General features: G+C 47.8%; 1 protein-coding gene across 24 annotated transcripts in view; it reads left to right on the forward strand.

Annotated features, from left to right (window-relative positions):
- The window catches only part of LOC139381442 (EBF transcription factor 3a), a 229,777-nt gene that overhangs the window by 124,918 nt on the left and 79,859 nt on the right, over nt 1-25,000 (forward strand). For 16 of the 24 annotated variants that reach the window (XM_071124976.1, XM_071124975.1, XM_071124977.1 and 13 more), the window contains exon 8: nt 9,047-9,164. In XM_071124976.1, coding sequence (XP_070981077.1) covers nt 9,047-9,164 — 118 coding nt within the window. Of the gene's footprint in view, nt 1-9,046; nt 9,192-25,000 lie in introns of all 24 variants that reach the window. The other 8 variants (XM_071124959.1, XM_071124973.1, XM_071124981.1 and 5 more) reach the window with 1 other exon arrangement.

Here is a 25,000-nt window from a genome sequence, read left to right on the forward strand (position 1 = left end):
GTCTCCTCTCTGTCTCCATGGTCACTAAACCCAGAGTGACTGGTAGTCTCCTCTCTGTCTCCATAGTCACTAAACCCAGAGTGACTGGTAGTCTCCTCTCTGTCTCCATGGCCACTAAACCCAGAGTGACTGGTAGACTCCTCTCTGTCTTCATAGTCACTAAACCCAGAGTGACTGGTAGACTCCTCTCTGTCTCCATGGTCACTAAACCCAGAGTGACTTCTCTCCTTCGTCTGACCGTTTTGCTCCAGTGTCTCACTCTAACTAATTTCCCCACCTCCCTCAAGGTTTAAGTGGACTTAACAGCATGTCAGGGCCCTCAGCACCATTTCCACCAGGTTTCACCTACCTCAGCACCTTGAGAAAATTATTGTGTGTGTGTGTGTGTTACAGTGTGTGGGTGTGTTTCAGAGAGAGGGAGAGACAGAGCCAGAGAGAGAGAGAGAGAGGGAGAGCCAGTGAGAGAGAGAGAGAGAGGGAGAGACATAGCCAGAGAGAGAGCCAGAGCCAGAGAGAGAGAGGGAGAGACAGAGCCAGAGCCAGAGAGAGAGAGAGGGAGAGACAGAGCCAGAGAGAGAGAGAGAGAGGGAGAGACAGAGCCAGAGAGAGAGAGAGAGAGAGAGGGAGAGACAGAGCCAGAGAGAGAGAGAGAGGGAAAGGGAGAGCCAGAGAGAGAGAGAGAGGGAGAGACAGAGCCAGAGAGAGAGAGAGAGAGAGGGAGAGACAGAGCCAGAGAGAGAGAGAGGGGAGAGACAGAGCCAGAGAGAGAGAGAGAGAGGGAAAGGGAGAGCCAGAGAGAGAGAGAGAGCGAGGGGGAGACAGAGAGATAGAGAGAGGGAGAGACAGAGCCAGAGAGAGAGAGAGAGAGAGGGAGAGACAGAGCCAGAGAGAGAGAGAGAGAGAGGGAGAGACAGAGCCAGAGAGAGAGAGAGAGGGAGAGACAGAGCCAGAGAGAGAGAGAGAGCCAGAGCCAGAGCCAGAGAGAGAGAGGGAGAGACAGAGCCAGAGCCAGAGAGAGAGAGAGGGAGAGACAGAGCCAGAGAGAGAGAGAGGGGAGAGACAGAGCCAGAGAGAGAGAGAGAGAGGGAAAGGGAGAGCCAGAGAGAGAGAGAGCGAGGGGGAGACAGAGAGATAGAGAGAGGGAGAGACAGAGCCAGAGAGAGAGAGAGAGAGGGAGAGACAGAGCCAGAGAGAGAGAGAGAGAGAGGGAGAGACAGAGCCAGAGAGAGAGAGAGATGGAGAGACAGAGACAGAGAGAGAGAGAGAGACAGAGCCAGAGAGAGAGAGAGAGGGAGAGACAGAGCCAGAGAGAGAGAGAGAGGGAGAGACAGAGCCAGAGAGAGAGAGAGAGAGGGAAAGGGAGAGCCAGAGAGAGAGAGAGAGAGGGGGAGACAGAGATAGAGAGAGGGAGAGACAGAGCCAGAGAGAGAGAGAGAGGGAGAGACAGAGCCAGAGAGAGAGAGAGAGAGAGGGAGAGACAGAGCCAGAGAGAGAGAGAGAGGGAGAGACAGAGCCATAGAGAGAGAGAGAGAGAGAGAGCCAGAGAGAGAGAGAGAGGGAGAGACAGAGCCCGAGAGAGAGAGAGAGAGAGAGGGAGAGACAGAGCCCGAGAGAGAGAGACAGAGCCAGAGAGAGAGAGAGAGAGAGGGAGAGGGAGAGACAGAGCCAGAGAGAGAGAGAGAGGGAGAGACAGAGCCAGAGAGAGAGAGAGAGAGGGAGAGACAGAGAGAGAGAGAGAGAGGAATAGAAAGCTGTGAGAGACTGCCATTCAAAGACTTTCCCTCAGCAGCTGTGAGAGCAGGCCAGTTCACCACTACAACTTTAGTTCTATTCTTGTCTCCTTATAGGACCTTTTTCAACCTGATTTTCCATGCTTCTATTGTATCAGTCTGTTTGAACGAATATGGACTAACGTTTACTGATGTTTTGCATTTAAACGCAGAAAGATATGTTTTAAAACAACTTAGGAAAATAATGCCTTGATGTCTGTAGCTATAATCGTCATTGTCACAACAAAAACAATGTATCCAATCGACAATTTTCTTTTTATAAATCATACCCAACTCAATATTCACCCATAATTCAAAACACAGAAACAAATCCCCCCCCCCCCCTCCCTAAAAACAGCAAAACACCCTGTCTTCCACTTTGAATAGTTGATGTTGAAGAAGCCTCTCTTGGCTCTGCTCTCCATCTCTTCACCGCAGCTTTAAATAACATGTCCAGAATATATTTGACAGACTCTCCCGACCACGGTGTTCCTTAGGCAAGGTCGGGCTTTCCTGCAAGCCTCCTTTCCCCAATTACTACCCACAGCTCTTTCCCCAAATGTCGGGCCCTATTCCCTACGTAGTGCACTACTTTTCACCAGGGTCCTGTGCACTATGTAGGGAAGAGGGTGCCATTTTGGGATGCTCGCTACCACGGCTCAGCTGGAAGCCAGTGAGAGCTCTATCCATCATCTCGATCCACGGCTCTGAACCTGGACACAAGAATGGAGCCCTTTCACTCCTTTAAAAAAACAGAGAGAGAGAAAAAAAAAGAGAGAGCCGAATTCCATTGACATACCCGAGGTCAATCACTGTCAGAATGAACCTGAGAGAGAGAGAGAGAGAGAGAGAGAGAGAGAGAGAGAGAGAGAGAGAGAGAGACAGAGAGAGAGAGAGAGAGAGACAGAGAGATAAAGAGAGAGGAGATCGAGAGAGAGAGAGAGAGAGAGAGAGAGAGAGAGAGAGAGAGAGCTCTGAGTGAAAACACTTACACCAATTCATTCAGGGGCCTCTCCAATCCCTTCCAACCCTCCATTGACATGCTAAAACCCCTCATTATCACATATTAAATGCAACTGTATAATTAGGATTGTTTACTAAATAGAAAAAAGGGAGAAGGACGTCTGGTTGATTCTTTCAGGAGGTTTTAGGTCATCGTCTCAGTCAGATATCCTCCTCATCCATCCCTCGAGACATCTCTAACTGTCTCTCTGAAGCCGTCACCCAAACGGCACCCTGATCCCCACGGAGTGCACTAGTTTTTAGGGTAGACTACGCTACGACGGAGGCTGCCTGACTAATGACAGGAAACATCTGATCAATATGAATGTCAACAGATCAATATGAATATCAATATGAATATCAATATGAATATCAACAGATCAATATGAATATCAACATGAATATCATCAGATCAATATGAATATCAACAGATCAATATGAATATCAACATGAATATCATCAGATCAATATGAATATCAATATGAATATCAACAGATCAATATGAATATCAACAGATCAATATGAATATCAAAAGATCAATATGAATATCAACAGATCAATATGAATATCAACAGATCAATATGAATATCAACAGATCAATATGAATATCAACAGATCAATATGAATATCAACAGATCAATATGAATATCAATATGAATATCAACAGATCAATATGAATATCAACAGATCAATATGAATATCAACAGATCAATATGAATATCAATATGAATATCAACAGATCAATATGAATTTTAACAGGTCAATATGAATATCAACAGATCAATATGAATATCAACAGATCAATATGAATATCAACAGATCAATATGAATATCACTATGAATATCAACAGATCAATATGAATATCAACAGATCAATATGAATATCAACAGATCAATATGAATATCAACAGATCAATATGAATATCAACAGATCAACATGAATATCAATATGAATATCAACAGATCAATATGAATATCAACAGATCAATATGAATATCAACAGATCAATATGAATATCAACAAATCAATATGAATATCATCAGATCAATATGAATATCAACAGATCAATATGAATATCAACAGATCAATGTGAATGGTGCCTGTTATGGTGAAGAGAGGGCAGGGGGCAGTGAGGCGGGTGGCTGAGAGACTGTTAATGGCAGATAGACAACTGGTAGACAGATAGACAACTGGTAGACAACTAGTCCCTTCCATGAGGTTCTCCTTAAAGCGATAGAGGAACCGTAGCTAAAGCCTAGAAGATCTCGTCTCCCGGCAACCGTTTTGAGGAGGGAGAGAGGAAGAGGAGGGAGAGAGGAGGAGGAGGGAGAGAGGAGGAGGAGGGAGAGAGGAGGAGGAGGGAGAGAGGAAGAGGAGGGAGAGAGGAGGAGGAGGGAGAGAGGAGGAGGAGGGAGAGAGGAGGAGGAGGGAGAGAGGAGGAGGAGGGAGAGAGGAATAGGAGGGAGAGAGGAGGAGGAGGGAGAGAGGAGGAGGAGGGAGAGAGAGAGGAAGAGGAGGGAGAGAGAGAGGAAGAGGAGGGAGAGAGGAAGAGGAGGGAGAGAGGAGGAGGAGGGAGAGAGGAAGAGGAGGGAGAGAGGAGGAGGAGGGAGAGAGGACGAGGAGGGAGAGAGGACGAGGAGGGAGAGAGGAAGAGGAGGGAGAGAGGAAGAGGAGGGAGAGAGGAGGAGGAGGGAGAGAGGAGGAGGAGGGAGAGAGGAGGAGGAGGGAGAGAGGAAGAGGAGGGAGAGAGGAAGAGGAGGGAGAGAGGAGGAGGAGGGAGAGAGGAGGAGGAGGGAGAGAGGAGGAGGAGGGAGAGAGGAAGAGGAGGGAGAGAGGAGGAGGAGGGAGAGAGGAAGAGGAGGGAGAGAGGAAGAGGAGGGAGAGAGGAGGAGGAGGGAGAGAGGAAGAGGAGGGAGAGAGGAGGAGGAGGGAGAGAGGAGGAGGAGGGAGAGAAAGAGGAAGAGGAGGGAGAGAGGAAGAGGAGGGAGAGAGGAGGAGGAGGGAGAGAGGAGGAGGAGGGAGAGAGGAAGAGGAGGGAGAGAGGAGGAGGAGGGAGAGAGGAGGAGGAGGGAGAGAGGAAGAGGAAGGAGAGTGGAGGAGGGAGAGAGGAAGAGGAGGGAGAGAGGAAGAGGAGGGAGAGAGGAGGAGGAGGGAGAGAGGAGGAGGAGGGAGAGAGGAGGAGGAGGGAGAGAGGAAGGGGAAGGAGAGAGGAGGAGGAAGGAGAGAGATGAGGGCAGGTAATACATACACCCACTCCAAAATGACAAACATATAGATCTTTTTATCACACTTGTAAATGCAATGTGTTGTTTTGACAAAGACAGCCATCCCATCACAGCAAAGGGTAATGACGTGTTTGAAGCTAAACTGGATGTGCTTTTTTATTTTTAAATCTATTTTTGAGAGGACAACATCCACACTTACATTGGAAGAGAGAGAAAATATTAAACTGCAATGTTTATTATGAGTTAAAAGAGGCCTCTCACTGTAATGTCCTTTCTAACTACACACTGCATCACGGATTATTTTATTTCCAGAGACCTCCACACTAATGACGAAGGCACAGAAACAAGAAAAATATATCTATGTTTTTTAATGTGCTTTAAGTTTTGATTATTTTTCAAAGATAGCTATAAAATGTTTTAATGCGTGTTAGTTTAGAGTATTTTTAAAGAGATCTATGTTTTTAATGTGTGTTAGTTTAGAGTCTTTTTAAAGAGATCTATGTTTTTAATGTGTGTTAGTTTAGAGTCTTTTTAAAGAGATCTATGTTTTTAATGTGTGTTATTTTAGAGTCTTTTTAAAGAGATCTATGTTTTTAACGTGTGTTAGTTTAGAGTCTTTTTAAAGAGATCTATGTTTTTAACGTGCGTTAGTTCATATCATAGTCTTTCTTTATTCCACTGTGAGAGTAGACGACCACACACAGGAAGTTAGAAAAACAAGAAAGACATTTGTAAGAAAGCTATAACGTGTGTTCGTTTTAATAAAGAGGCTTCTTTTAATGTAACTAGTTGTTTACTCATAGACAGGTCTGCTTCGGGGAAGCACGTAAACACGTATACTGTAAATACTCAGCTACAGCCAGGACATTAATGATGTGAGCGAAGCCCCTGGGCGATCCCCTGTCCAACTAGACTACAGTACAGTGGCTGAGTCATCTTTCTAAGGCCCCTGGGTGATCCCCTGTCCAACTAGACTACAGTACAGTGGCTGAGTCATCTTTCTAAGGCCCCTGGGTGATCCCCTGTCCAACTAGACTACAGTACAGTGGCTGAGTCATCTTTCTAAGGCCCCTGGGTGATCCCCTGTCCAACTAGACTACAGTACAGTGGCTGAGTCATCTTTCTAAGGCCCCTGGGTGATCCCCTGTCCAACTAGACTACAGTACAGTGGCTGAGTCATCTTTCTAAGGCCCCTGGGCGATCCCCTGTCCAACTAGACTACAGTACAGTGGCTGAGTAAACACGTACACTGTAAATACTCAGCTACAGCCAGGACATTAATGATGTGAGCGAAGCCCCTGGGCGATCCCCTGTCCAACTAGACTACAGTACAGTGGCTGAGTAAACACGTACACTGTAAATACTCAGCTACAGCCAGGACATTAATGATGTGAGCGAAGCCCCTGGGCGATCCCCTGTCCAACTAGACTACAGTACAGTGGCTGAGTAAACACGTAGACTGTAAATACTCAGCTACAGCCAGGACATTAATGATGTGAGCGAAGCCCCTGGGCGATCCCCTGTCCAACTAGACTACAGTACAGTGGCTGAGTAAACACGTACACTGTAAATACTCAGCTACAGCCAGGACATTAATGATGTGAGCGAAGCCCCTGGGTGATCCCCTGTCCAACTAGACTACAGTACAGTGGCTGAGTCATCTTTCTAAGGCCCCTGGGTGATCCCCTGTCCAACTAGACTACAGTACAGTGGCTGAGTAAACACGTAGACTGTAAATACTCAGCTACAGCCAGGACATTAATGATGTGAGCGAAGCCCCTGGGCGATCCCCTGTCCAACTAGACTACAGTACAGTGGCTGAGTCATCTTTCCAAGGCCCCTGGGTGATCCCCTGTCCAACTAGACTACAGTACAGTGGCTGAGTCATCTTTCTAAGGCCCCTGGGTGATCCCCTGTCCAACTAGACTACAGTACAGTGGCTGAGTCATCTTTATAAGGCCCCTGGGTGATCCCCTGTCCAACTAGACTACAGTACAGTGGCTGAGTCATCTTTCTAAGGCCCCTGGGTGATCCCCTGTCCAACTAGACTACAGTACAGTGGCTGAGTAAACACGTATACTGTAAATACTCAGCTACAGCCAGGACATTAATGATGTGAGCGAAGCCCCTGGGCGATCCCCTGTCCAACTAGACTACAGTACAGTGGCTGAGTCATCTTTCTAAGGCCCCTGGGTGATCCCCTGTCCAACTAGACTACAGTACAGTGGCTGAGTCATCTTTCTAAGGCCCCTGGGTGATCCCCTGTCCAACTAGACTACAGTACAGTGGCTGAGTAAACACGTATACTGTAAATACTCAGCTACAGCCAGGACATTAATGATGTGAGCGAAGCCCCTGGGCGATCCCCTGTCCAACTAGACTACAGTACAGTGGCTGAGTAAACACGTATACTGTAAATACTCAGCTACAGCCAGGACATTAATGATGTGAGCGAAGCCCAGTCAACGCCGCTGGTGGGAAGTAGTTATAGAACGACTCTGATTTGGTTTAGCTACTTCGAGGTGCGAAGACAGACTCCTTCCTCTGATTGGTGTGCCGGAACGTATTGTGTTAATACCATGAAACCTACAGGGACGTTGTACCCACCACGGAAAACTTAAAGAAGACAGAGAGAGGGAGAGGGAGGGGGAGAGGGAGAGATAGGGAGAGGGAGGGGGAGAGGGAGAGAGAGAGGGAGAGGGAGAGATAGGGAGAGGGAGAGGGAGAGAGAGAGGGAGAGAGAGAGAGAGGGAGAGGGAGAGAGAGAGGGAGAGATAGGGAGAGGGAAAGAGAGAGAGAGAGGGAGAGATAGGGAGAGGGAAAGAGAGAGAGAGAGGGAGAGATAGGGAGAGGGAGAGGGAGAGAGAGAGGGAGAGATGGGAGAGAGGGAGAGGGAGAGATAGGGAGAGGGAGGGGGAGAGGGAGAGAGAGAGGGAGAGGGAGGGGGAGAGGGAGAGAGAGAGGGAGAGGGAGAGATAGGGAGAGGGAGAGAGAGAGAGAGAGAGAGAGAGAGAGAGAGAGAAACTGCCTTTTCCCTTAACCGTTTCTTAGGAACAGAAACAATGGAGGCTGGAGTTCAGCACCTCGTATTTCGCATGAATTGTGTTTTCCTTTATTGTTCAGAAGATGCGGAGTGGTTCGTTCTCAGCCCTCTGCAGAGTTATCTGGATCACTGAATGGTGGGGAAAGTCAAATTAAACCCAGGAAGACTACAATACAGTGGCTGAGTCATCTTTATAAGGCCCCTGGGTGATCCCCTGTCCAACTAGACTACAGTACAGTGGCTGAGTCATCTTTCTAAGGCCCCTGGGTGATCCCCTGTCCAACTAGACTACAGTACAGTGGCTGAGTCATCTTTCTAAGGCCCCTGGGTGATCCCCTGTCCAACTTACTGCGGTCAGGTCAGGTCAGGTCGTCCCTGACTGTTTACGTACATTTCCTTACATTTGCTGTCTCATGAACACAACCATGTATATTACTGTAGACCTGAGACAAGCCTTCCTCCCATGGCTGTGTCATGAACACAACCCTGTATATTACTGTAGACCTGAGACAGGCCTTCCTCCCATGGCTGTGTCATGAACACAACCCTGTATATTACTGTAGACCTGAGACAGGCCTTCCTCCTATGACTGTGTCATGAACACAACCCTGTATATTACTGTAGACCTGAGACAGGCCTTCCTCCCATTGGCCTTGTGTGGATGCTCAGCTATTCCTGTTGCTACTGGCCAGTGGTATAGCATGCAGTGTTATAACAGAAAGACTGAACGTCCCATAGTGATGTCATGAACCCATAGTAGTGCAGCTAGTCTGTTGTGTTGGAGGCCATATGGAATGGAAACCCAAGTGTTTAAAAAAAACTCCAGCAAAGTCAAGGGGTTTCTTCTCCTTTGAGTTGGTGGCAGCTCAGTTGTCACTAGTTTACATTGTCACAAAGCACTTCATGTTAACAGTGTGGCAGCAATGGGCTGACATGACCTGTCTCCTGACACAGATACATAGACAGACTGTTTTAATGACTGGCTCCCCCTTTCACTCCTGTTGCAGGTTGTTGTATCAACAACGGTCAACGTGGACGGTCACGTCCTGGCGGTCTCAGATAACATGTTTGTCCACAACAACTCCAAGCACGGCAGAAGGGCTCGACGTCTAGACCCTTCTGAAGGTACGGACCCTCCTTATCTCTATCATGGTAGGCACGTTCTACATGACTTTTATTTTGAAATGCTCTCTAGTTTCTCTACGAGCACATTCTACATGACTTTTATTTTGAAATGCTCTCTAGTTTCTCTACGAGCACATTCTACATGACTTTTATTTTGAAATGCTCTCTAGTTTCCCTACGAGCACATTATACATTACTTTTTTTTTAAATGCTCTCTAGTTTCCCTACGAGCACATTATACATTACTTTTATTTTGAAATACCCTCTAGTTTCCCAATGAGCACATTCTACATGACTTTTATTTTGAAATACCCTCTAGTTTCCCTATGAGCACATTCTACAAGACTTTTATGTTGAAATACCCTCTAGTTTCCCTACGGGCACATTCTAAATGACTTTTATGTTGAAATACCCTCTAGTTTCCCTACGAGCACATTCTACAAGACTTTTATTTTGAAATACCCTCTAGTTTCCCTATGAGCACATTCTACAATACTTTTATTTTGAAATACCCTCTAGTTTCCCTATGAGCACATTCTACATGACTTTTATGTTGAAATACCCTCTAGTTTCCCTATGAGCACATTCTACAAGACTTTTATGTTGAAATACCCTCTAGTTTCCCTACGAGCACATTCTACAAGACTTTTATTTTGAAATACCCTCTAGTTTCCCTACGAGCACATTCTACAAGACTTTTATTTTGAAATACCCTCTAGTTTCCCTACGAGCACAAGACCTGGAAAAGATGTTTAAAAGACGTATCGTCATTGTCATGTGGTCGCGGGGGTTAGTTCTTTAGTTCCATCTCTCTTTCCTCATGTAGCTTGTCATCTTTAGCTCCTCTGGTCGCTGCTGAGATAAAGAGCCTTCTGGTTTAGTTCCTTCAGATCACATCGGTCCCTTTATGGCTTCACAACGTACTTCTCTAATTCTCCATCACCTCAATGTATTTCACTGGTCAATTTCATAAACACATGTATGTAATATTTATAATTATTATAATTATTATTATTGTTGCACTGTGTGAAATATGTAGTGATCTCTATTCTTGCTCAATGGCTTTCTAAAATAAACTTCAAATCTGCAAGTGATTTGTGGTGAGATCAGTTTGTTACTGGGTTCTGTAGTGTGGGGTCAGGTTGTTACTGGGTTCTGTAGTGTGAGGTCAGGTTGTTGTTACTGGGATCTGTAGTGTGGGGTCAGGTTGTTGTTACTGGGATCTGTAGTGTGGGGTCAGGTTGTTGTTACTGGGATCTGTAGTGTGGGGTCAGGTTGTTGTTACTGGGATCTGTAGTGTGGGGTCAGGTTGTTGTTACTGGGTTATGTAGTGTGGGGTCAGGTTGTTGTTACTGGGTTCTGTAGTGTGAGGTCAGGTTGTTACTGGGTTCTGTAGTGTGAGGTCAGGTTGTTGTTACTGGGATCTGTAGTGTGGGGTCAGGTTGTTACTGGGATCTGTAGTGTGGGGTCAGGTTGTTGTTACTGGGATCTGTAGTGTGGGGTCAGGTTGTTGTTACTGGGTTCCTGTAGTGTGGGGTCAGGTTGTTACTGGGATCTGTAGTGTGAGGTCAGGTTGTTGTTACTGGGATCTGTAGTGTGAGGTCAGGTTGTTGTTACTGGGTTCTGTAGTGTGAGGTCAGGTTGTTGTTACTGGGTTCTGTAGTGTGAGGTCAGGTTGTTACTGGGTTCTGTAGTGTGAGGTCAGGTTGTTGTTACTGGGATCTGTAGTGTGGGGTCAGGTTGTTACTGGGATCTGTAGTGTGGGGTCAGGTTGTTGTTACTGGGATCTGTAGTGTGGGGTCAGGTTGTTGTTACTGGGTTCCTGTAGTGTGGGGTCAGGTTGTTACTGGGATCTGTAGTGTGAGGTCAGGTTGTTGTTACTGGGATCTGTAGTGTGGGGTCAGGTTGTTACTGGGATCTGTAGTGTGGGGTCAGGTTGTTACTGGGTTCTGTAGTGTGAGGTCAGGTTGTTGTTACTGGGTTCTGTAGTGTGGGGTCAGGTTGTTACTGGGATCTGTAGTGTGAGGTCAGGTTGTTGTTACTGGGATCTGTAGTGTGGGGTCAGGTTGTTGTTACTGGGTTCCTGTAGTGTGGGGTCAGGTTGTTACTGGGTTCTGTAGTGTGGGGTCAGGTTGTTGTTACTGGGATCTGTAGTGTGAGGTCAGGTTGTTGTTACTGGGTTCTGTAGTGTGGGGTCAGGTTGTTGTTACTGGGTTATGTAGTGTGGGGTCAGGTTGTTACTGGGTTATGTAGTGTGGGGTCAGGTTGTTGTTACTGGGTTCTGTAGTGTGGGGTCAGGTTGTTGTTACTGGGTTCTGTAGTGTGAGATCAGGTTGTTACTGGGTTCTGTAGTGTGAGGTCAGGTTGTTACTGGGTTCTGTAGAGTGGGGTCAGGTTGTTACTGGGTTATGTAGTGTGGGGTCAGGTTGTTGTTACTGGGTTCTGTAGTGTGGGGTCAGGTTGTTGTTACTGGGTTCTGTAGTGTGAGATCAGGTTGTTACTGGGTTCTGTAGTGTGGGGTCAGGTTGTTACTGGGTTCTGTAGTGTGGGGTCAGGTTGTTGTTACTGGGTTCTGTAGTGTGAGGTCAGGTTGTTACTGGGTTCTGTAGTGTGGGGTCAGGTTGTTGTTACTGGGTTCTGTAGTGTGGGGTCAGTTTGTTACTGGGTTCTGTAGTGTGAGGTCAGGTTGTTACTGGGTTCTGTAGTGTGGGGTCAGGTTGTTACTGGGTTCTGTAGTGTGAGGTCAGGTTGTTACTGGGTTCTGTAGTGTGAGGTCAGGTTGTTACTGGGTTCTGTAGTGTGAGATCAGGTTGTTGTTACTGGGTTCTGTAGTGTGGGGTCAGGTTGTTACTGGGTTCTGTAGTGTGAGATCAGGTTGTTGTTACTGGGTTCTGTAGTGTGAGGTCAGGTTGTTACTGGGTTCTGTAGTGTGAGGTCAGGTTGTTGTTACTGGGTTCTGTAGTGTGGGGTCAGGTTGTTACTGGGTTATGTAGTGTGGGGGCAGGTTGTTGTTACTGGGTTCTGTAGTGTGGGGTCAGGTTGTTACTGGGTTATGTAGTGTGAGGTCAGGTTGTTACTGGGTTCTGTAGTGTGGGGTCAGGTTGTTACTGGGTTATGTAGTGTGGGGTCAGGTTGTTGTTACTGGGTTCTGTAGTGTGGGGTCAGGTTGTTACTGGGTTCTGTAGTGTGAGGTCAGGTTGTTGTTACTGGGTTCTGTAGTGTGGGGTCAGGTTGTGGTTACTGGGTTCTGTAGTGTGAGGTCAGGTTGTTACTGGGTTCTGTAGTGTGGGGTCAGGTTGTTACTGGGTTATGTAGTGTGGGGTCAGGTTGTTGTTACTGGGTTCTGTAGTGTGGGGTCAGGTTGTTACTGGGTTCTGTAGTGTGAGGTCAGGTTGTTGTTACTGGGTTCTGTAGTGTGGGGTCAGGTTGTTACTGGGTTCTGTAGTGTGGGGTCAGGTTGTTGTTACTGGGTTCTGTAGTGTGGGATCAGGTTGTTACTGGGTTCTGTAGTGTGGGGTCAGGTTGTTACTGGGTTCTGTAGTGTGGGATCAGGTTGTTGTTACTGGGTTATGTAGTGTGGGGTCAGGTTGTTGTTACTGGGTTCTGTAGTGTGAGGTCAGGTTGTTACTGGGTTCTGTAGTGTGGGGTCAGTTTGTTACTGGGTTCTGTAGTGTGGGGTCAGGTTGTTGTTACTGGGTTCTGTAGTGTGGGGTCAGGTTGTTACTGGGTTCTGTAGCGTGAGGTCAGGTTGTTGTTACTGGGTTCTGTAGTGTGAGGTCAGGTTGTTACTGGGTTCTGTAGTGTGAGGTCAGGTTGTTGTTACTGGGTTCTGTAGTGTGAGGTCAGGTTGTTGTTACTGGGTTCTGTAGTGTGAGGTCAAGTTGTTGTTACTGGGTTCGGTAGTGTGAGGTCAGGTTGTTGTTACTGGCTTCTGTAGTGTGAGGTCAGGTTGTTACTGGGTTCTGTAGCGTGAGGTCAGGTTGTTGTTACTGGGTTCGGTAGTGTGAGGTCAGGTTGTTGTTACTGGCTTCTGTAGTGTGAGGTCAGGTTGTTACTGGGTTCTGTAGTGTGAGGTCAGGTTGTTACTGGGTTCTGTAGTGTGAGGTCAGGTTGTTGTTACTGGGTTCGGTAGTGTGAGGTCAGGTTGTTGTTACTGGCTTCTGTAGTGTGAGGTCAGGTTGTTACTGGGTTCTGTAGCGTGAGGTCAGGTTGTTACTGGGTTCTGTAGTGTGAGGTCAGGTTGTTGTTACTGGGTTCTGTAGTGTGGGGTCAGGTTGTTACTGGGTTCTGTAGCGTGAGGTCAGGTTGTTACTGGGTTCTGTAGTGTGAGGTCAGGTTGTTGTTACTGGGTTCTGTAGTGTGGGGTCAGGTTGTTACTGGGTTCTGTAGTGTGAGGTCAGGTTGTTACTGGGTTCTGTAGTGTGAGGTCAGGTTGTTGTTACTGGGTTCTGTAGTGTGGGGTCAGTTTGTTACTGGGTTCTGTAGTGTGAGGTCAGGTTGTTACTGGGTTATGTAGTGTGGGGTCAGGTTGTTGTTACTGGGTTCTGTAGTGTGGGGTCAGGTTGTTACTGGGTTCTGTAGTGTGAGGTCAGGTTGTTGTTACTGGGTTCTGTAGAGTGGGGTCAGGTTGTTACTGGGTTCTGTAGTGTGGGGTCAGGTTGTTACTGGGTTCTGTAGTGTGGGGTCAGGTTGTTACTGGGTTCTGTAGTGTGAGGTCAGGTTGTTGTTACTGGGTTCTGTAGTGTGGGGTCAGGTTGTTACTGGGTTCTGTAGTGTGAGGTCAGGTTGTTGTTACTGGGTTCTGTAGAGTGGGGTCAGGTTGTTACTGGGTTCTGTAGTGTGAGGTCAGGTTGTTGTTACTGGGTTCTGTAGTGTGAGGTCAGGTTGTTACTGGGTTCTGTAGTGTGGGGTCAGGTTGTTACTGGGTTCTGTAGTGTGGGGTCAGGTTGTTACTGGGTTCTGTAGTGTGAGGTCAGGTTGTTGTTACTGGGTTCTGTAGTGTGAAGTCAGGTTGTTACTGGGTTCTGTAGTGTGAGGTCAGGTTGTTACTGGGTTCTGTAGTGTGAGGTCAGGTTGTTACTGGGTTCTGTAGTGTGAGGTCAGGTTGTTACTGGGTTCTGTAGTGTGAGGTCAGGTTGTTAATGGGTTCTATAGTGTGAGGTCAGGTTGTTAATGGGTTCTGTAGTGTGAGGTCAGGTTGTTACTGGGTTCTGTAGTGTGAGGTCAGGTTGTTACTGGGATCTGTAGTGTGAGGTCAGGTTGTTGTTACTGGGTTCTGTAGTGTGAGGTCAGGTTGTTGTTACAGGATTCTGTAGTGTGAGGTCAGGATGTGGTTACTGGGTTCTGTAGTGTGAGGTCAGGTTTTTGTTACTGGGTTCTGTAGTGTGAGGTCAGGTTGTTACTGGGTTCTGTAGTGTGAGGTGAGGTTGTTACTGGCTTCTGTAGTGTGAGGTCAGGTTGTTACTGGGTTCTGTAGTGTGAGGTTAGGTTGTTACTGGGTTCTGTAGTGTGAGGTCAGGTTGTTACTGGGTTCTGTAGTGTGAGGTCAGGTTTTTGTTACTGGGTTCTGTAGTGTGAGGTGAGGTTGTTACTGGCTTCTGTAGTGTGAGGTCAGGTTGTTACTGGGTTCTGTAGCGTGAGGTCAGGTTGTTACTGGGTTCTGTAGTGTGAGGTCAGGTTGTTCTTACTGGGATCTGTAGTTTGGGGTCAGGTTATTGTTACTGGGTTCTGTAGTGTGAGGTGAGGTTGTTACTGGCTTCTGTAGTGTGAGGTCAGGTTGTTACTGGGTTCTGTAGTGTGAGGTTAGGTTGTTACTGGGTTCTGTAGTGTGAGGTCACGTTGTTACTGGGTTCTGTAGTGTGAGGTCAGGTTGTTGTTACTGGGTTCTGTAGTGTGAGGTCAGGTTGTTACTGGGTTCTGTAGTGTGAGGGCAGGTTTTTACTGGGTTCTGTTTTGTGAGGTCAGGTTGTTACTTGGTTCTGTAGTGTGAGGTCAGGTTGTTTCTGGGTTCTGTAGTGTGAGATCGGGTTGTTACTGGGTTCTGTAGTGTGAGGTCAGGTTGTTACTGGGTTCTGTAGCGTGAGGTCAGGTTGTTACTGGGTTCTGTAGTGTGAGGTCAGGTTGTTCTTACTGGGATCTGTAGTTTGGGGTCAGGTTATTGTTACTGGGTTCTGTAGTGTGAGGTGAGGTTGTTACTGGCTTCTGTAGTGTGAGGTCAGGTTGTTACTGGGTTCTGTAGTGTGAGGTTAGGTTGTTACTGGGTTCTGTAGTGTGAGGTCAGGTTGTTACTGGGTTTTGTAGTGTGAGGTCAGGTTTTTGTTACTGGGTTCTGTAGTGTGAGGTCAGGTTGTTACTGGGTTCTGTAGCGTGAGGTCAGGTTGTTACTGGGTTCTGTAGTGTGAGGTCAGGTTGTTCTTACTGGGATCTGTAGTTTGGGGTCAGGTTATTGTTACTGGGTTCTGTAGTGTGAGGTGAGGTTGTTACTGGCTTCTGTAGTGTGAGGTCAGGTTGTTACTGGGTTCTGTAGTGTGAGGTTAGGTTGTTACTGGGTTCTGTAGTGTGAGGTCAGGTTGTTACTGGGTTCTGTAGTGTGAGGTCAGGTTGTTGTTACTGGGTTCTGTAGTGTGAGGTCAGGTTGTTACTGGGTTCTGTAGTGTGAGGGCAGGTTTTTACTGGGTTCTGTTTTGTGAGGTCAGGTTGTTACTGGGTTCTGTAGTGTGAGGTCAGGTTGTTTCTGGGTTCTGTAGTGTGAGATCGGGTTGTTACTGGGTTCTGTAGTGTGAGGTCAGGTTGTTACTGGGTTCTTTAGTGTGAGGTTAGGTTGTTACTGGGTTCTGTAGTGTGAGGTCAGGTTATTGTTACTGGGTTGTGTAGTGTGAAGTCAGGTTGTTACTGGGTTCTGTAGTGTGAGGTCAGGTTGTTGTTTCTGGGTTCTGTAGTGTGAGGTCAGGTTGTTACTGGGTTCTGTAGTGTGGGGTCAGGTTGTTACTGGGTTCGGTAGTGTGAGGTCAGTTTGTTGTTACTGGGTTCTGTAGTGTGGGGTCAGGTTGTTACTGGGTTCTGCAGTGTGAGGTCAGGTTGTTACTGGGTTCTGTATTGTGAGGTCAGGTTGTTACTGGGTTCTGTAGTGTGAGGTCAGGTTCTTACTGGGTTCTGTAGTGTGAGGTCAGGTTGTTACTGGGTTCTGTAGTGTCTTGTCAGGTTGTTGTTACTGGGTTCTGTAGTGTGAGGTCAGGTTGTTACTGGGTTCTGTAGTGTGAGGTCAGGTTGTTGTTACTGGGTTCTGTAGTGTGAGTTCAGGTTGTTGTTACTGGGTTCTGTAGTGTGAGGTCAGGTTGTTGTTACTGGGTTCTGTAGTGTGAGGTCAGGTTGTTACTGGGTTCTGTAGTGTGAGGTCAGGTTGTTGTTACTGGGTTCTGTAGTGTGAGGTCAGGTTGTTACTGGGTTCTGTAGTGTGGGGTCAGGTTGTTACTGGGTTCTGTAGTGTGAGGTCAGGTTGTTGTTACTGGGATCTGTAGTGTGAGGTCAGGTTGTTACTGGGATCTGTATTGTGAGGTCAGGTTGTTGTTACTGGGATCTGTAGTGTGGGGTCAGGTTGTTACTGGGTTCTGTAGTGTGAGGTCAGGTTGTTACTGGGTTCTGTAGTGTGAGGCCAGGTTGTTGTTACTGGGATCTGTAGTGTGAGGTCAGGTTGTTACTGGGTTCTGTAGTGTGAGGTCAGGTTGTTGTTACTGGGTTCTGTAGTGTGAGGTCAGGTTATTGTTACTGGGTTCTGTAGTGTGAGGTCAGGTTGTTACTGGGTTCTGTAGTGTGAGGTCAGGTTGTTACTGGGTTCTGTAGTGTGGGGTCAGGTTGTTACTGGGTTCTGTAGTGTGGGGTCTGGTTGTTGTTACTGGGATCTGTAGTGTGGGGTCAGGTTGTTACTGGGTTCTGTAGTGTGGGGTCAGGTTGTTACTGGGTTCTGTAGTGTGAGGTCAGGTTGTTGTTACTGGGATCTGTAGTGTGGGGTCAGGTTGTTACTGGGTTCTGTAGTGTGAGGTCAGGTTTTTGTTACTGGGATCTGTAGTGTGGGGTCAGGTTGCTACTGGGTTCTGTAGTGTGAGGTCAGGTTGTTGTTACTGGGATCTGTAGCTAGATCCTTATAAAAGCACTACTGTGGTGTCGTACTCATCAATGAGGAAACCAGCACAGCTGACTCCACATCAGAAGCCTGACTGATTGGCTGCTCTGCAGAGAAAAAGGGGAAAAAAAAGAGAGGAAAATAAATTCGGAGCAGCAAAGTCTGGGAAACATAAATGCAGGAAGGACAGAGTTCAACCTTCTGACCTTCCTGTTGGACTCGGTTCAGTTCAAACACTCTGGGTAACGGGGATCTTGTCAAACGCGTATTAGCTAGTTATCAGTGGCAAGTACAAGTGTCTGGGTATGTATAGTATGATGCTACCCAAACCTGTAACAGCACGAGGGTGTTGTTGTCTTAATTAGGCAGGGATTATCATCACGCTATCATAACACAAGTGTTTTAATAATGCAACAGGAGAGGCGAAGGCGTTATATCAATGAAATGCACTATATCAACCCCCAGAACTCTGCAGGGGAAGGAAATGACTAGGTTCTTTACTAATGACAAAACGGGCAGAGAAAGACAATCTAATAATTGATGGTTAGCCCTAAGCTGTGAAGTCGTTACGGCCTGTGACGTATTGTTTGTCTCCCTCTCTCTCTCTCTCTCCGTATCCACGGGTTAGAAGGCGTGTTTTGCTTAGCAACCAGCTTTAATTAGGGGAGCAATTAAAGAGGTTGAGTCCCCCCCCCCCCCACACTCTACCGCGGGTCTCCCCCTGTCTGAGGGGGTCCTGCGGGACAGGGGAACTGGCGTCTGCACAGCTTACTCACCCAACCCAACAACTAGATCAACCCACCCAACAACCACTGAATCATCTCATCTCATCAAAAAGCCCAATGTGCAGCAGAGCTCCTGTCCTTATGAATCTAGATTTGTACTGGTGGTTTTCAGATGATTCATCTCCTGATCTGGAGTGTATCTCCTCCACCTTCCCGTTATTAAGTGAAGACCACACAGATCTATGAAGTGTGTGTGGATTGTGTTAGAGGGCAGACGTGGCTGGGTAGAATTAAACATTTCATGACGAAACATACTGTATCTAACATTTGAAACGCAGTCTCATATCACAGTCAAATCTCAGATTGCTGATATTTTATTGTCTACCCATTTTAGAGAGACAGACAGACAGACAGACAGACAGACAGACAGACAGACAGACAGACAGACAGAGACAGACAGACAGACCTAATGTATAGTCCATGTTAACTATGCTGTAGATTGGCTACAAAGTCTGTACAGGAATGCCTATTAACTCTGTTTATCTGCAATTCTGTCTCCCTAATACAACCTATTATCTACGTTTCAAACACCAGCTGGATATAATGTATTCCAGTTGATGGTATAGTAATCCCCCCCCCCCCCCGCCCCCCTCCCTTACTCTCTCACCTCCACGTGTTCCTCAGTTCATAAAAGAGCCTGTAGTCGTCAGTAAGGGGTGTGTAAAGAGCGTCTCAGCGACCCTCGTCTGTGTCTACGCTCTACCGTGTGTGTGTGTGTCGTACTCAGCGACCCCGGCTCTCTCCTCGAGGCCCTGCAGCGTGGATCTGATTTGCATGCCAAGTGGCTGTAACGCTGTTAGGTTGATGCAATAAAGACAAACGGATCCAGGCTGCAAGGCTTTAGCCAGTAAAGAGGAGCAGATGGCCCTAGGAGAGGTAAAAAAAGGTATAATCCCATCAGCAGCAGTATCAACCTGCCATCTGGAGACCACCGGCACAATTACAAGACATTTTTAGCAGGCAGAACAAAGAAAGTCCTCAGTACGTACAGCACAGCAGGCAAGATGAGACCTGTTGGTGTGTCTCAATACTGGAGGGATGAGGAAGAAGGTGACTAAGTCTGTGTCCCAAAATGACACCCTATTTTCATATGAAGGGCACTACTACTACCCCATTGGCCCTGGTCAAAAGTAGGGCGCTACATAGTGCCGTTTGGGATGTACGCTAACACGGTGCCATGTTGCCTTGGAGAGAGGAGTGCTGATTAGAGCTTCACACTGAGAGGCAGGAGCTGAACGCAGAGAGAGAAGTACGAACCCAACGCCTCTGTTCAGTAAACCAAACACAGGGGGACGTGGGGAGGTGAGAGGCAGGAGCTGAACGCAGAGAGAGAAGTACGAACCCAACGCCTTTGTTCAGTAAACCAAACACAGGGGGACGTGGGGAGGTGAGCCGGGAGGCCTGGTAGGTTGTGGGTAGTCAACACCAGACACAGTGGGGAGGTGGGGATGTGAGCCGGGAGGCCTGGTAGGTTGTGGGTAGTCAGCACCAGACACAGGGGGATGTGGGGAGGTGAGCTGGGAGGCCTGGTAGGTTGTGGGTAGTCAGCACCAGACACAGGGGGACGTGGGGAGGTGAGCTGGGAGGCCTGGTAGGTTGTGGGTAGTCAACACCAGACACAGGGGGAGGTGGGGAGGTGAGCTGGGAGGCCTGGTAGGTTGTGGGTAGTCAACACCAGACACAGTGGTGAGGTGAGCCGGGAGGCCTGGTAGGTTGTGGGTAGTCAACTCCAGACACAAGGGGGCGTGGGGATGTGAGCCAGGAGGCCTGGTAGGTTGTGGGTAGTCAACACCAGACACAGTGGGGAGGTGGGGAGGTGAGCTGGGAGGCCTGGTAGGTTGTGGGTAGTCAGCACCAGACACAGGGGGACGTGGGGAGGTGAGCCAGGAGGCCTGGTAGGTTGTGGGTAGTCAGCACCAGACACAGTGGGGAGGTGGGGAGGTGAGCTGGGAGGCCTGGTAGGTTGTGGGTAGTCAGCACCAGGCACAGTGGGGAGGTGGGGAGGTGAGCTGGGAGGCCTGGTAGGTTGTGGGTAGTCAGCACCAGACACAGTGGGGAGGTGGGGAGGTGAGCTGGGAGGCCTGGTAGGTTGTGGGTAGTCAGCACCAGACACAGCAGGATGTGGGGATGTGAGCCAGGAGGCCTGGTAGGTTATGGGTAGTCAGCACCAGACACAGGGGGATGTGGGGAGGTGAGCCGGGAGGCCTGGTAGGTTGTGGGTAGTCAGCACCAGACACAGGGGGACATGGGGAGGTGAGCCAGGAGGCCTGGTAGGTTGTGGGTAGTCAGCACCAGACACAGGGGGATGTGGGGAGGTGACCTGGGAGGCCTGGTAGGTTGTGGGTAGTCAACACCAGACACAGTGGGGAGGTGGGGAGGTGAGCCGGGAGGCCTGGTAGGTTGTGGGTAGTCAACTCCAGACACAAGGGGGCGTGGGGGGGTGAGCTGGGAGGCCTGGTAGGTTGTGGGTAGTCAGCACCAGACATAGGGGGGGCGTGGGGATGTGAGCCAGGAGGCCTGGTAGGTTGTGGGTAGTCAACACCAGACACAGTGGGGAGGTGGGGAGGTGAGCTGGGAGGCCTGGTAGGTTGTGGGTAGTCAGCACCAGACACAGGTGGACGTGGGGAGGTGAGCCAGGAGGCCTGGCAGGTTGTGGGTAGTCAACACCAGACACAGGGGAAGGTGGTGAGGTTGGGAGGTGATCTGGGAGGCCTGGTAGGTTGTGGGTAGTCAACACCAGACACAGTGGGGAGGTGGGGAGGTGGGGAGGTGATCTGGGAGGCCTGGTAGGTTGTGGGTAGTCAACACCAGACACAGTGGTGGGGTGGGGAGGTGAGACGGGAGGCCTGGTAGGTTGTGGGTAGTTGGTAGTCAGTACCAAATATTTCTCTCCGCTCTCTCTCTTCCTCTCTTGGCTCCTTGTTGACTGTCCACTTGAAGCACATCAAAGCCAGAGATTCGTTGGAGTGTGACAATTGATGTTGAGATTAGACACATGCAGGCGCCGAACCGCTTCCAGAAGACTTGGCGTTAGGAGAAAAATCAGAAGAGAGCTGGCAAGCAGGGAGGAAGTGATGTGTTAGTCGTTAGCTAGTCGTTAGCTAGACGTTAGCTAGACGTTAGCTAGAGGTTAGCTAGTCGTTAGCTAGTCGTTAGTTAGTCGTTAGCTAGACGTTAGCTAGACGTTAGCTAGAGGTTAGCTAGTCGTTAGCTAGTCGTTAGCTAGACGTTAGCTAGTCATTAGCTAGTCGTTAGTTAGGCGTTAGCTAGTCGTAAGTTAGGCGTTAGCTAGTCGTTAGCTAGTCGTTAGCTAGTCGTTAGCTAGACGTTAGCTAGTCATTAGTTAGTCGTTAGCTAGTCGTTAGTTATTCGTTAGCTAGTGAACAATACAATAAATTATCCCACAACTGACATAAAAATGTAGAGGAAAACATTTGATAAATATTGTTTAATATATTATATACTAAATATAGGTCCTTTATGTTATTTAAATAATATTTACAAAATTTTAAAAAACTATCCGACTAATTAGAATAAGTTGTACCTAGCCTGCTATTCCTGTATGTTGGGTGAACTTGGCTTCAGAACAGCCTACCTAGCCTGCTATTCCTGTATGTTGGGTGAACTTGGCTTCAGAACAGCCTACCTAGCCTGTTATTCCTGTATGTTGGGTGAACTTGGCTCCAGAACAGCCTACCTAGCCTGGTATCCCTGTATGTTGGGTGGACTTGGCATCAGAACAGCCTACCTAGCCTGGTACTCCTGTATGTTGGGTGAACTTGGCTTCAGAACAGCCTACCTAGCCTGGTATTCCTGTATGTTGGGTGAACTTGCCTCCAGAACAGCCTACCTAGCCTGTTATTCCTGTATGTTGGGTGAACTTGGCTCCAGAACAGCCTACCTAGCCTGGTATCCCTCTGTATGTTGGGTGAACTTGGATCCAGAACATCCTTCACCAGACTGGTCCTGTTCCAGCCCGTCCGTCTCTCTCTCGCTGGCTGACTGCGTACGTCTGCTCTCTCCAATTTCCATCATCTGCTTGAGGGCATTGTGCACGTATATCATTAGATGGCTAACGCTGTCTGTGTAATTTGGTTCGCCATGCTCCCCATTGAACACATGTCCCCCCCTTCTATATGTGCATTGAAAATGTATGCTAATCACGGGCAGAATGGAGGTGGCTCATGCACGGCTCGGTTTAGAGCAACCCCGGCCCCCCCAGCCTCGGCCCCCGTCTCTCCCGTCTCCACGCTAGGCACCAACGGGGGAAGCATTGCGAAATTCGAGTCGGTGTGTGTGTGTGTGTGGCTGTCTGAAGCCCCAGCTGCCAGCCAGCTCCTCTTGTGCCTCTGCTCTGCCCAGTCCACCCCCCACCCTCATCCCCTCCCAGCCTCTTCTCCGTAACCCCCCCACCTGCCTCCCTTCAGCCCCCCAACAACCCCCCACCACAACCCACCCTTCCTTCCTTCTGTCCGTCCGTCCCTCCGTCCCTCCTTCCCTCCCTCCCTCTCACCTACAGACAGTAAATTTGTTTACTGTAATTTTTGGTGAATTATTTGCTATAATTGGCTTCGCTGATGAAGGTCAGTCCCTTTGAGGAGTCTTGTCTGTCTTTAGAGAGTTGATGCTTTTTCAAACGCTCCTGCCTGCAATTAAGAAAAGCAAATGTCACTCGCAAGCCTCAGAAATGAAAATTTGTATGAACTTATTAGCATGGAGTCAACAGTGCCAGTTAAGGGCAGCCCTCCCTCCCTCCCTCCCTCCCTCCCTCTCTCTCTCTCTCTCTCTCTCTCTCTCTCTCTCTCTCTCTCTCTCTCTCTCTCTCTCTCTCTCTCTCTCTCTCTCTCTCCCTCCCTCCCCCCCCTCTCTCTCTCTCTCTCTCTCTCTCTGCCTCCCTCCCTCCCTCCCTCCCGTGGCGGTGTGTGTGTGTGTGTGTGCTGTGGGCTCATGGCCCCTCTGCTACACAGGGAGATGCTCGTGGAATGAGCAAATACAACCTCGGCTGGTCCAACATTAAAGCAAACAAAGACTGGGGCCTTGTCTGGAGTGTAGAACACAACAATACCTAATGGTGATTAACCTGGCTGGCTGGCAGAGAGCTAGCTGAGGGAAGGAGAGGGGGAAATCAATGCATGATGGCAATGATTATATCGTCTCATTATTGATCATATGTACGCCTTATAATTATAACCCATTGTTATTGTATTAGTATTTTATAATTTATATTTTTTTTAATTAAAAAAAATCCACATATTTGTTTTTAACATACATTAGTTTTTGTGCTGTTTTTATATAAACTGAATTGCAATTATAAAAACATTGGTGTTACTGTGGTAGCTATTATAAACTCAGACATCTTAGCTATAACAACGATGTTACAGTGGGACAGGATGGTCGCTATTATAAACTCAGACATCTTAGCTATAACAAGGATGTTACAGAGGGACAGGATGAAAGCGGGTATAAACTCAGACATCTTAGCTATAACAAGGATGTTACAGTGGTACAGGATGATAGCTATTATAAACTCAGACATCTTAGCTATAACAACGATGTTACAGTGGTACAGGATGATAGCGGGTATAAACTCAGACACCTTAGGTACAACTACCCCAATTACACTAAAAGGTACTACAGATGACAAAACATCCTTTTGTGAATTATTTACAAGGCTTTGTGGCTTTACAGTTCCAAGCACCTTTCTATTGTCTCTCCTTCTATCTCCGGTCAACAACAATAAGAGAGATGGACAGATTTTAAAAAAAAAATACATTTAAAATTAAGGAGCAGTTAATGTAGAGGGTGGAGGAGTGAGAGTGGGGGAGGAAATCCATTACTGTTAGTCACCTCCCTCCCACTGACCATTTAGCAACAGGAAATAGAGCAGGAGAACTGAGGAGCGTTAATAAACAGACAAAGTGTACATCTTTAGGTATCTAGTCTCTTTGTAGCAGAATCTGCATTCCAGAATGCTCATCGAAGCAGGGGCCAGAGGAAGTCTGGGTGTAGAATAAGGTGTGATAAAAGAGAGAGAGAACTCTGTCCCTGACTGTTTGCCTCAGTGATGGCTACTGGTGGTCTGGAGCTTGCTAGCACTTCTGACTAGATTTTATCATCAAAATTCTTCAAATAGCCACCCTTTGCCTTGATGACAGCTTTGCAAACTCTTGGCATTCTCTCAACCAGCTTTATCAGATAGTCACCTGGAATGCATTGCAATTAACAGGTGTGCCTTCTTAAAAGTTAATTTGTGGAATTTCTTTCCTTCTTAATGTGTTTGAGCCAATCAGTTGTGTTGTAACAAGGGGGGGGGGTTTGGCTCAGAACAGGGCAGCACGGCTGGCCCTTGGATGTACACAGAGAGCTAGCATTAATAATATTCCTGTCAATCTCTCCTGGCTGAAAGTGGAGGAGAGATTGACTTCATCACTACTTGTATTTATGAGAGGTATTGACATGTTGACAGGTGTCTGTTTGAACTACTGGCACACTGCTCAGACACCCATACATACCCCACAAGACATGCCACCAGAGGTCTCTTCACAGTCCCCAAGTCCAGAACAGACTACGGGAGGCACACAGTACTACATAGAGCCATGACTACATGGAACTCTATTCCACAGTACCACATAGAGCCATGACTACATGGAACTCTGTTCCACAGTACTACATAGAGCCATGACTACATGGAACTCTATTCCACAGTACTACATAGAGCCATGACTACATGGAACTCTATTCCACAGTACCACATAGAGCCATGACTACATGGAACTCTATTCCACAGTACTACATAGAGCCATGACTACATGGAACTCTATTCCACAGTACTACATAGAGCCATGACTACATGGAACTCTATTCCACAGTACTACATAGAGCCATGACTACATGGAACTCTATTCCACAGTACTACATAGAGCCATGACTAC

This window comes from Oncorhynchus clarkii, chromosome 23 (genome assembly GCF_045791955.1).
Source record: "Oncorhynchus clarkii lewisi isolate Uvic-CL-2024 chromosome 23, UVic_Ocla_1.0, whole genome shotgun sequence".
Classification (NCBI taxonomy): domain Eukaryota; kingdom Metazoa; phylum Chordata; class Actinopteri; order Salmoniformes; family Salmonidae; genus Oncorhynchus; species Oncorhynchus clarkii.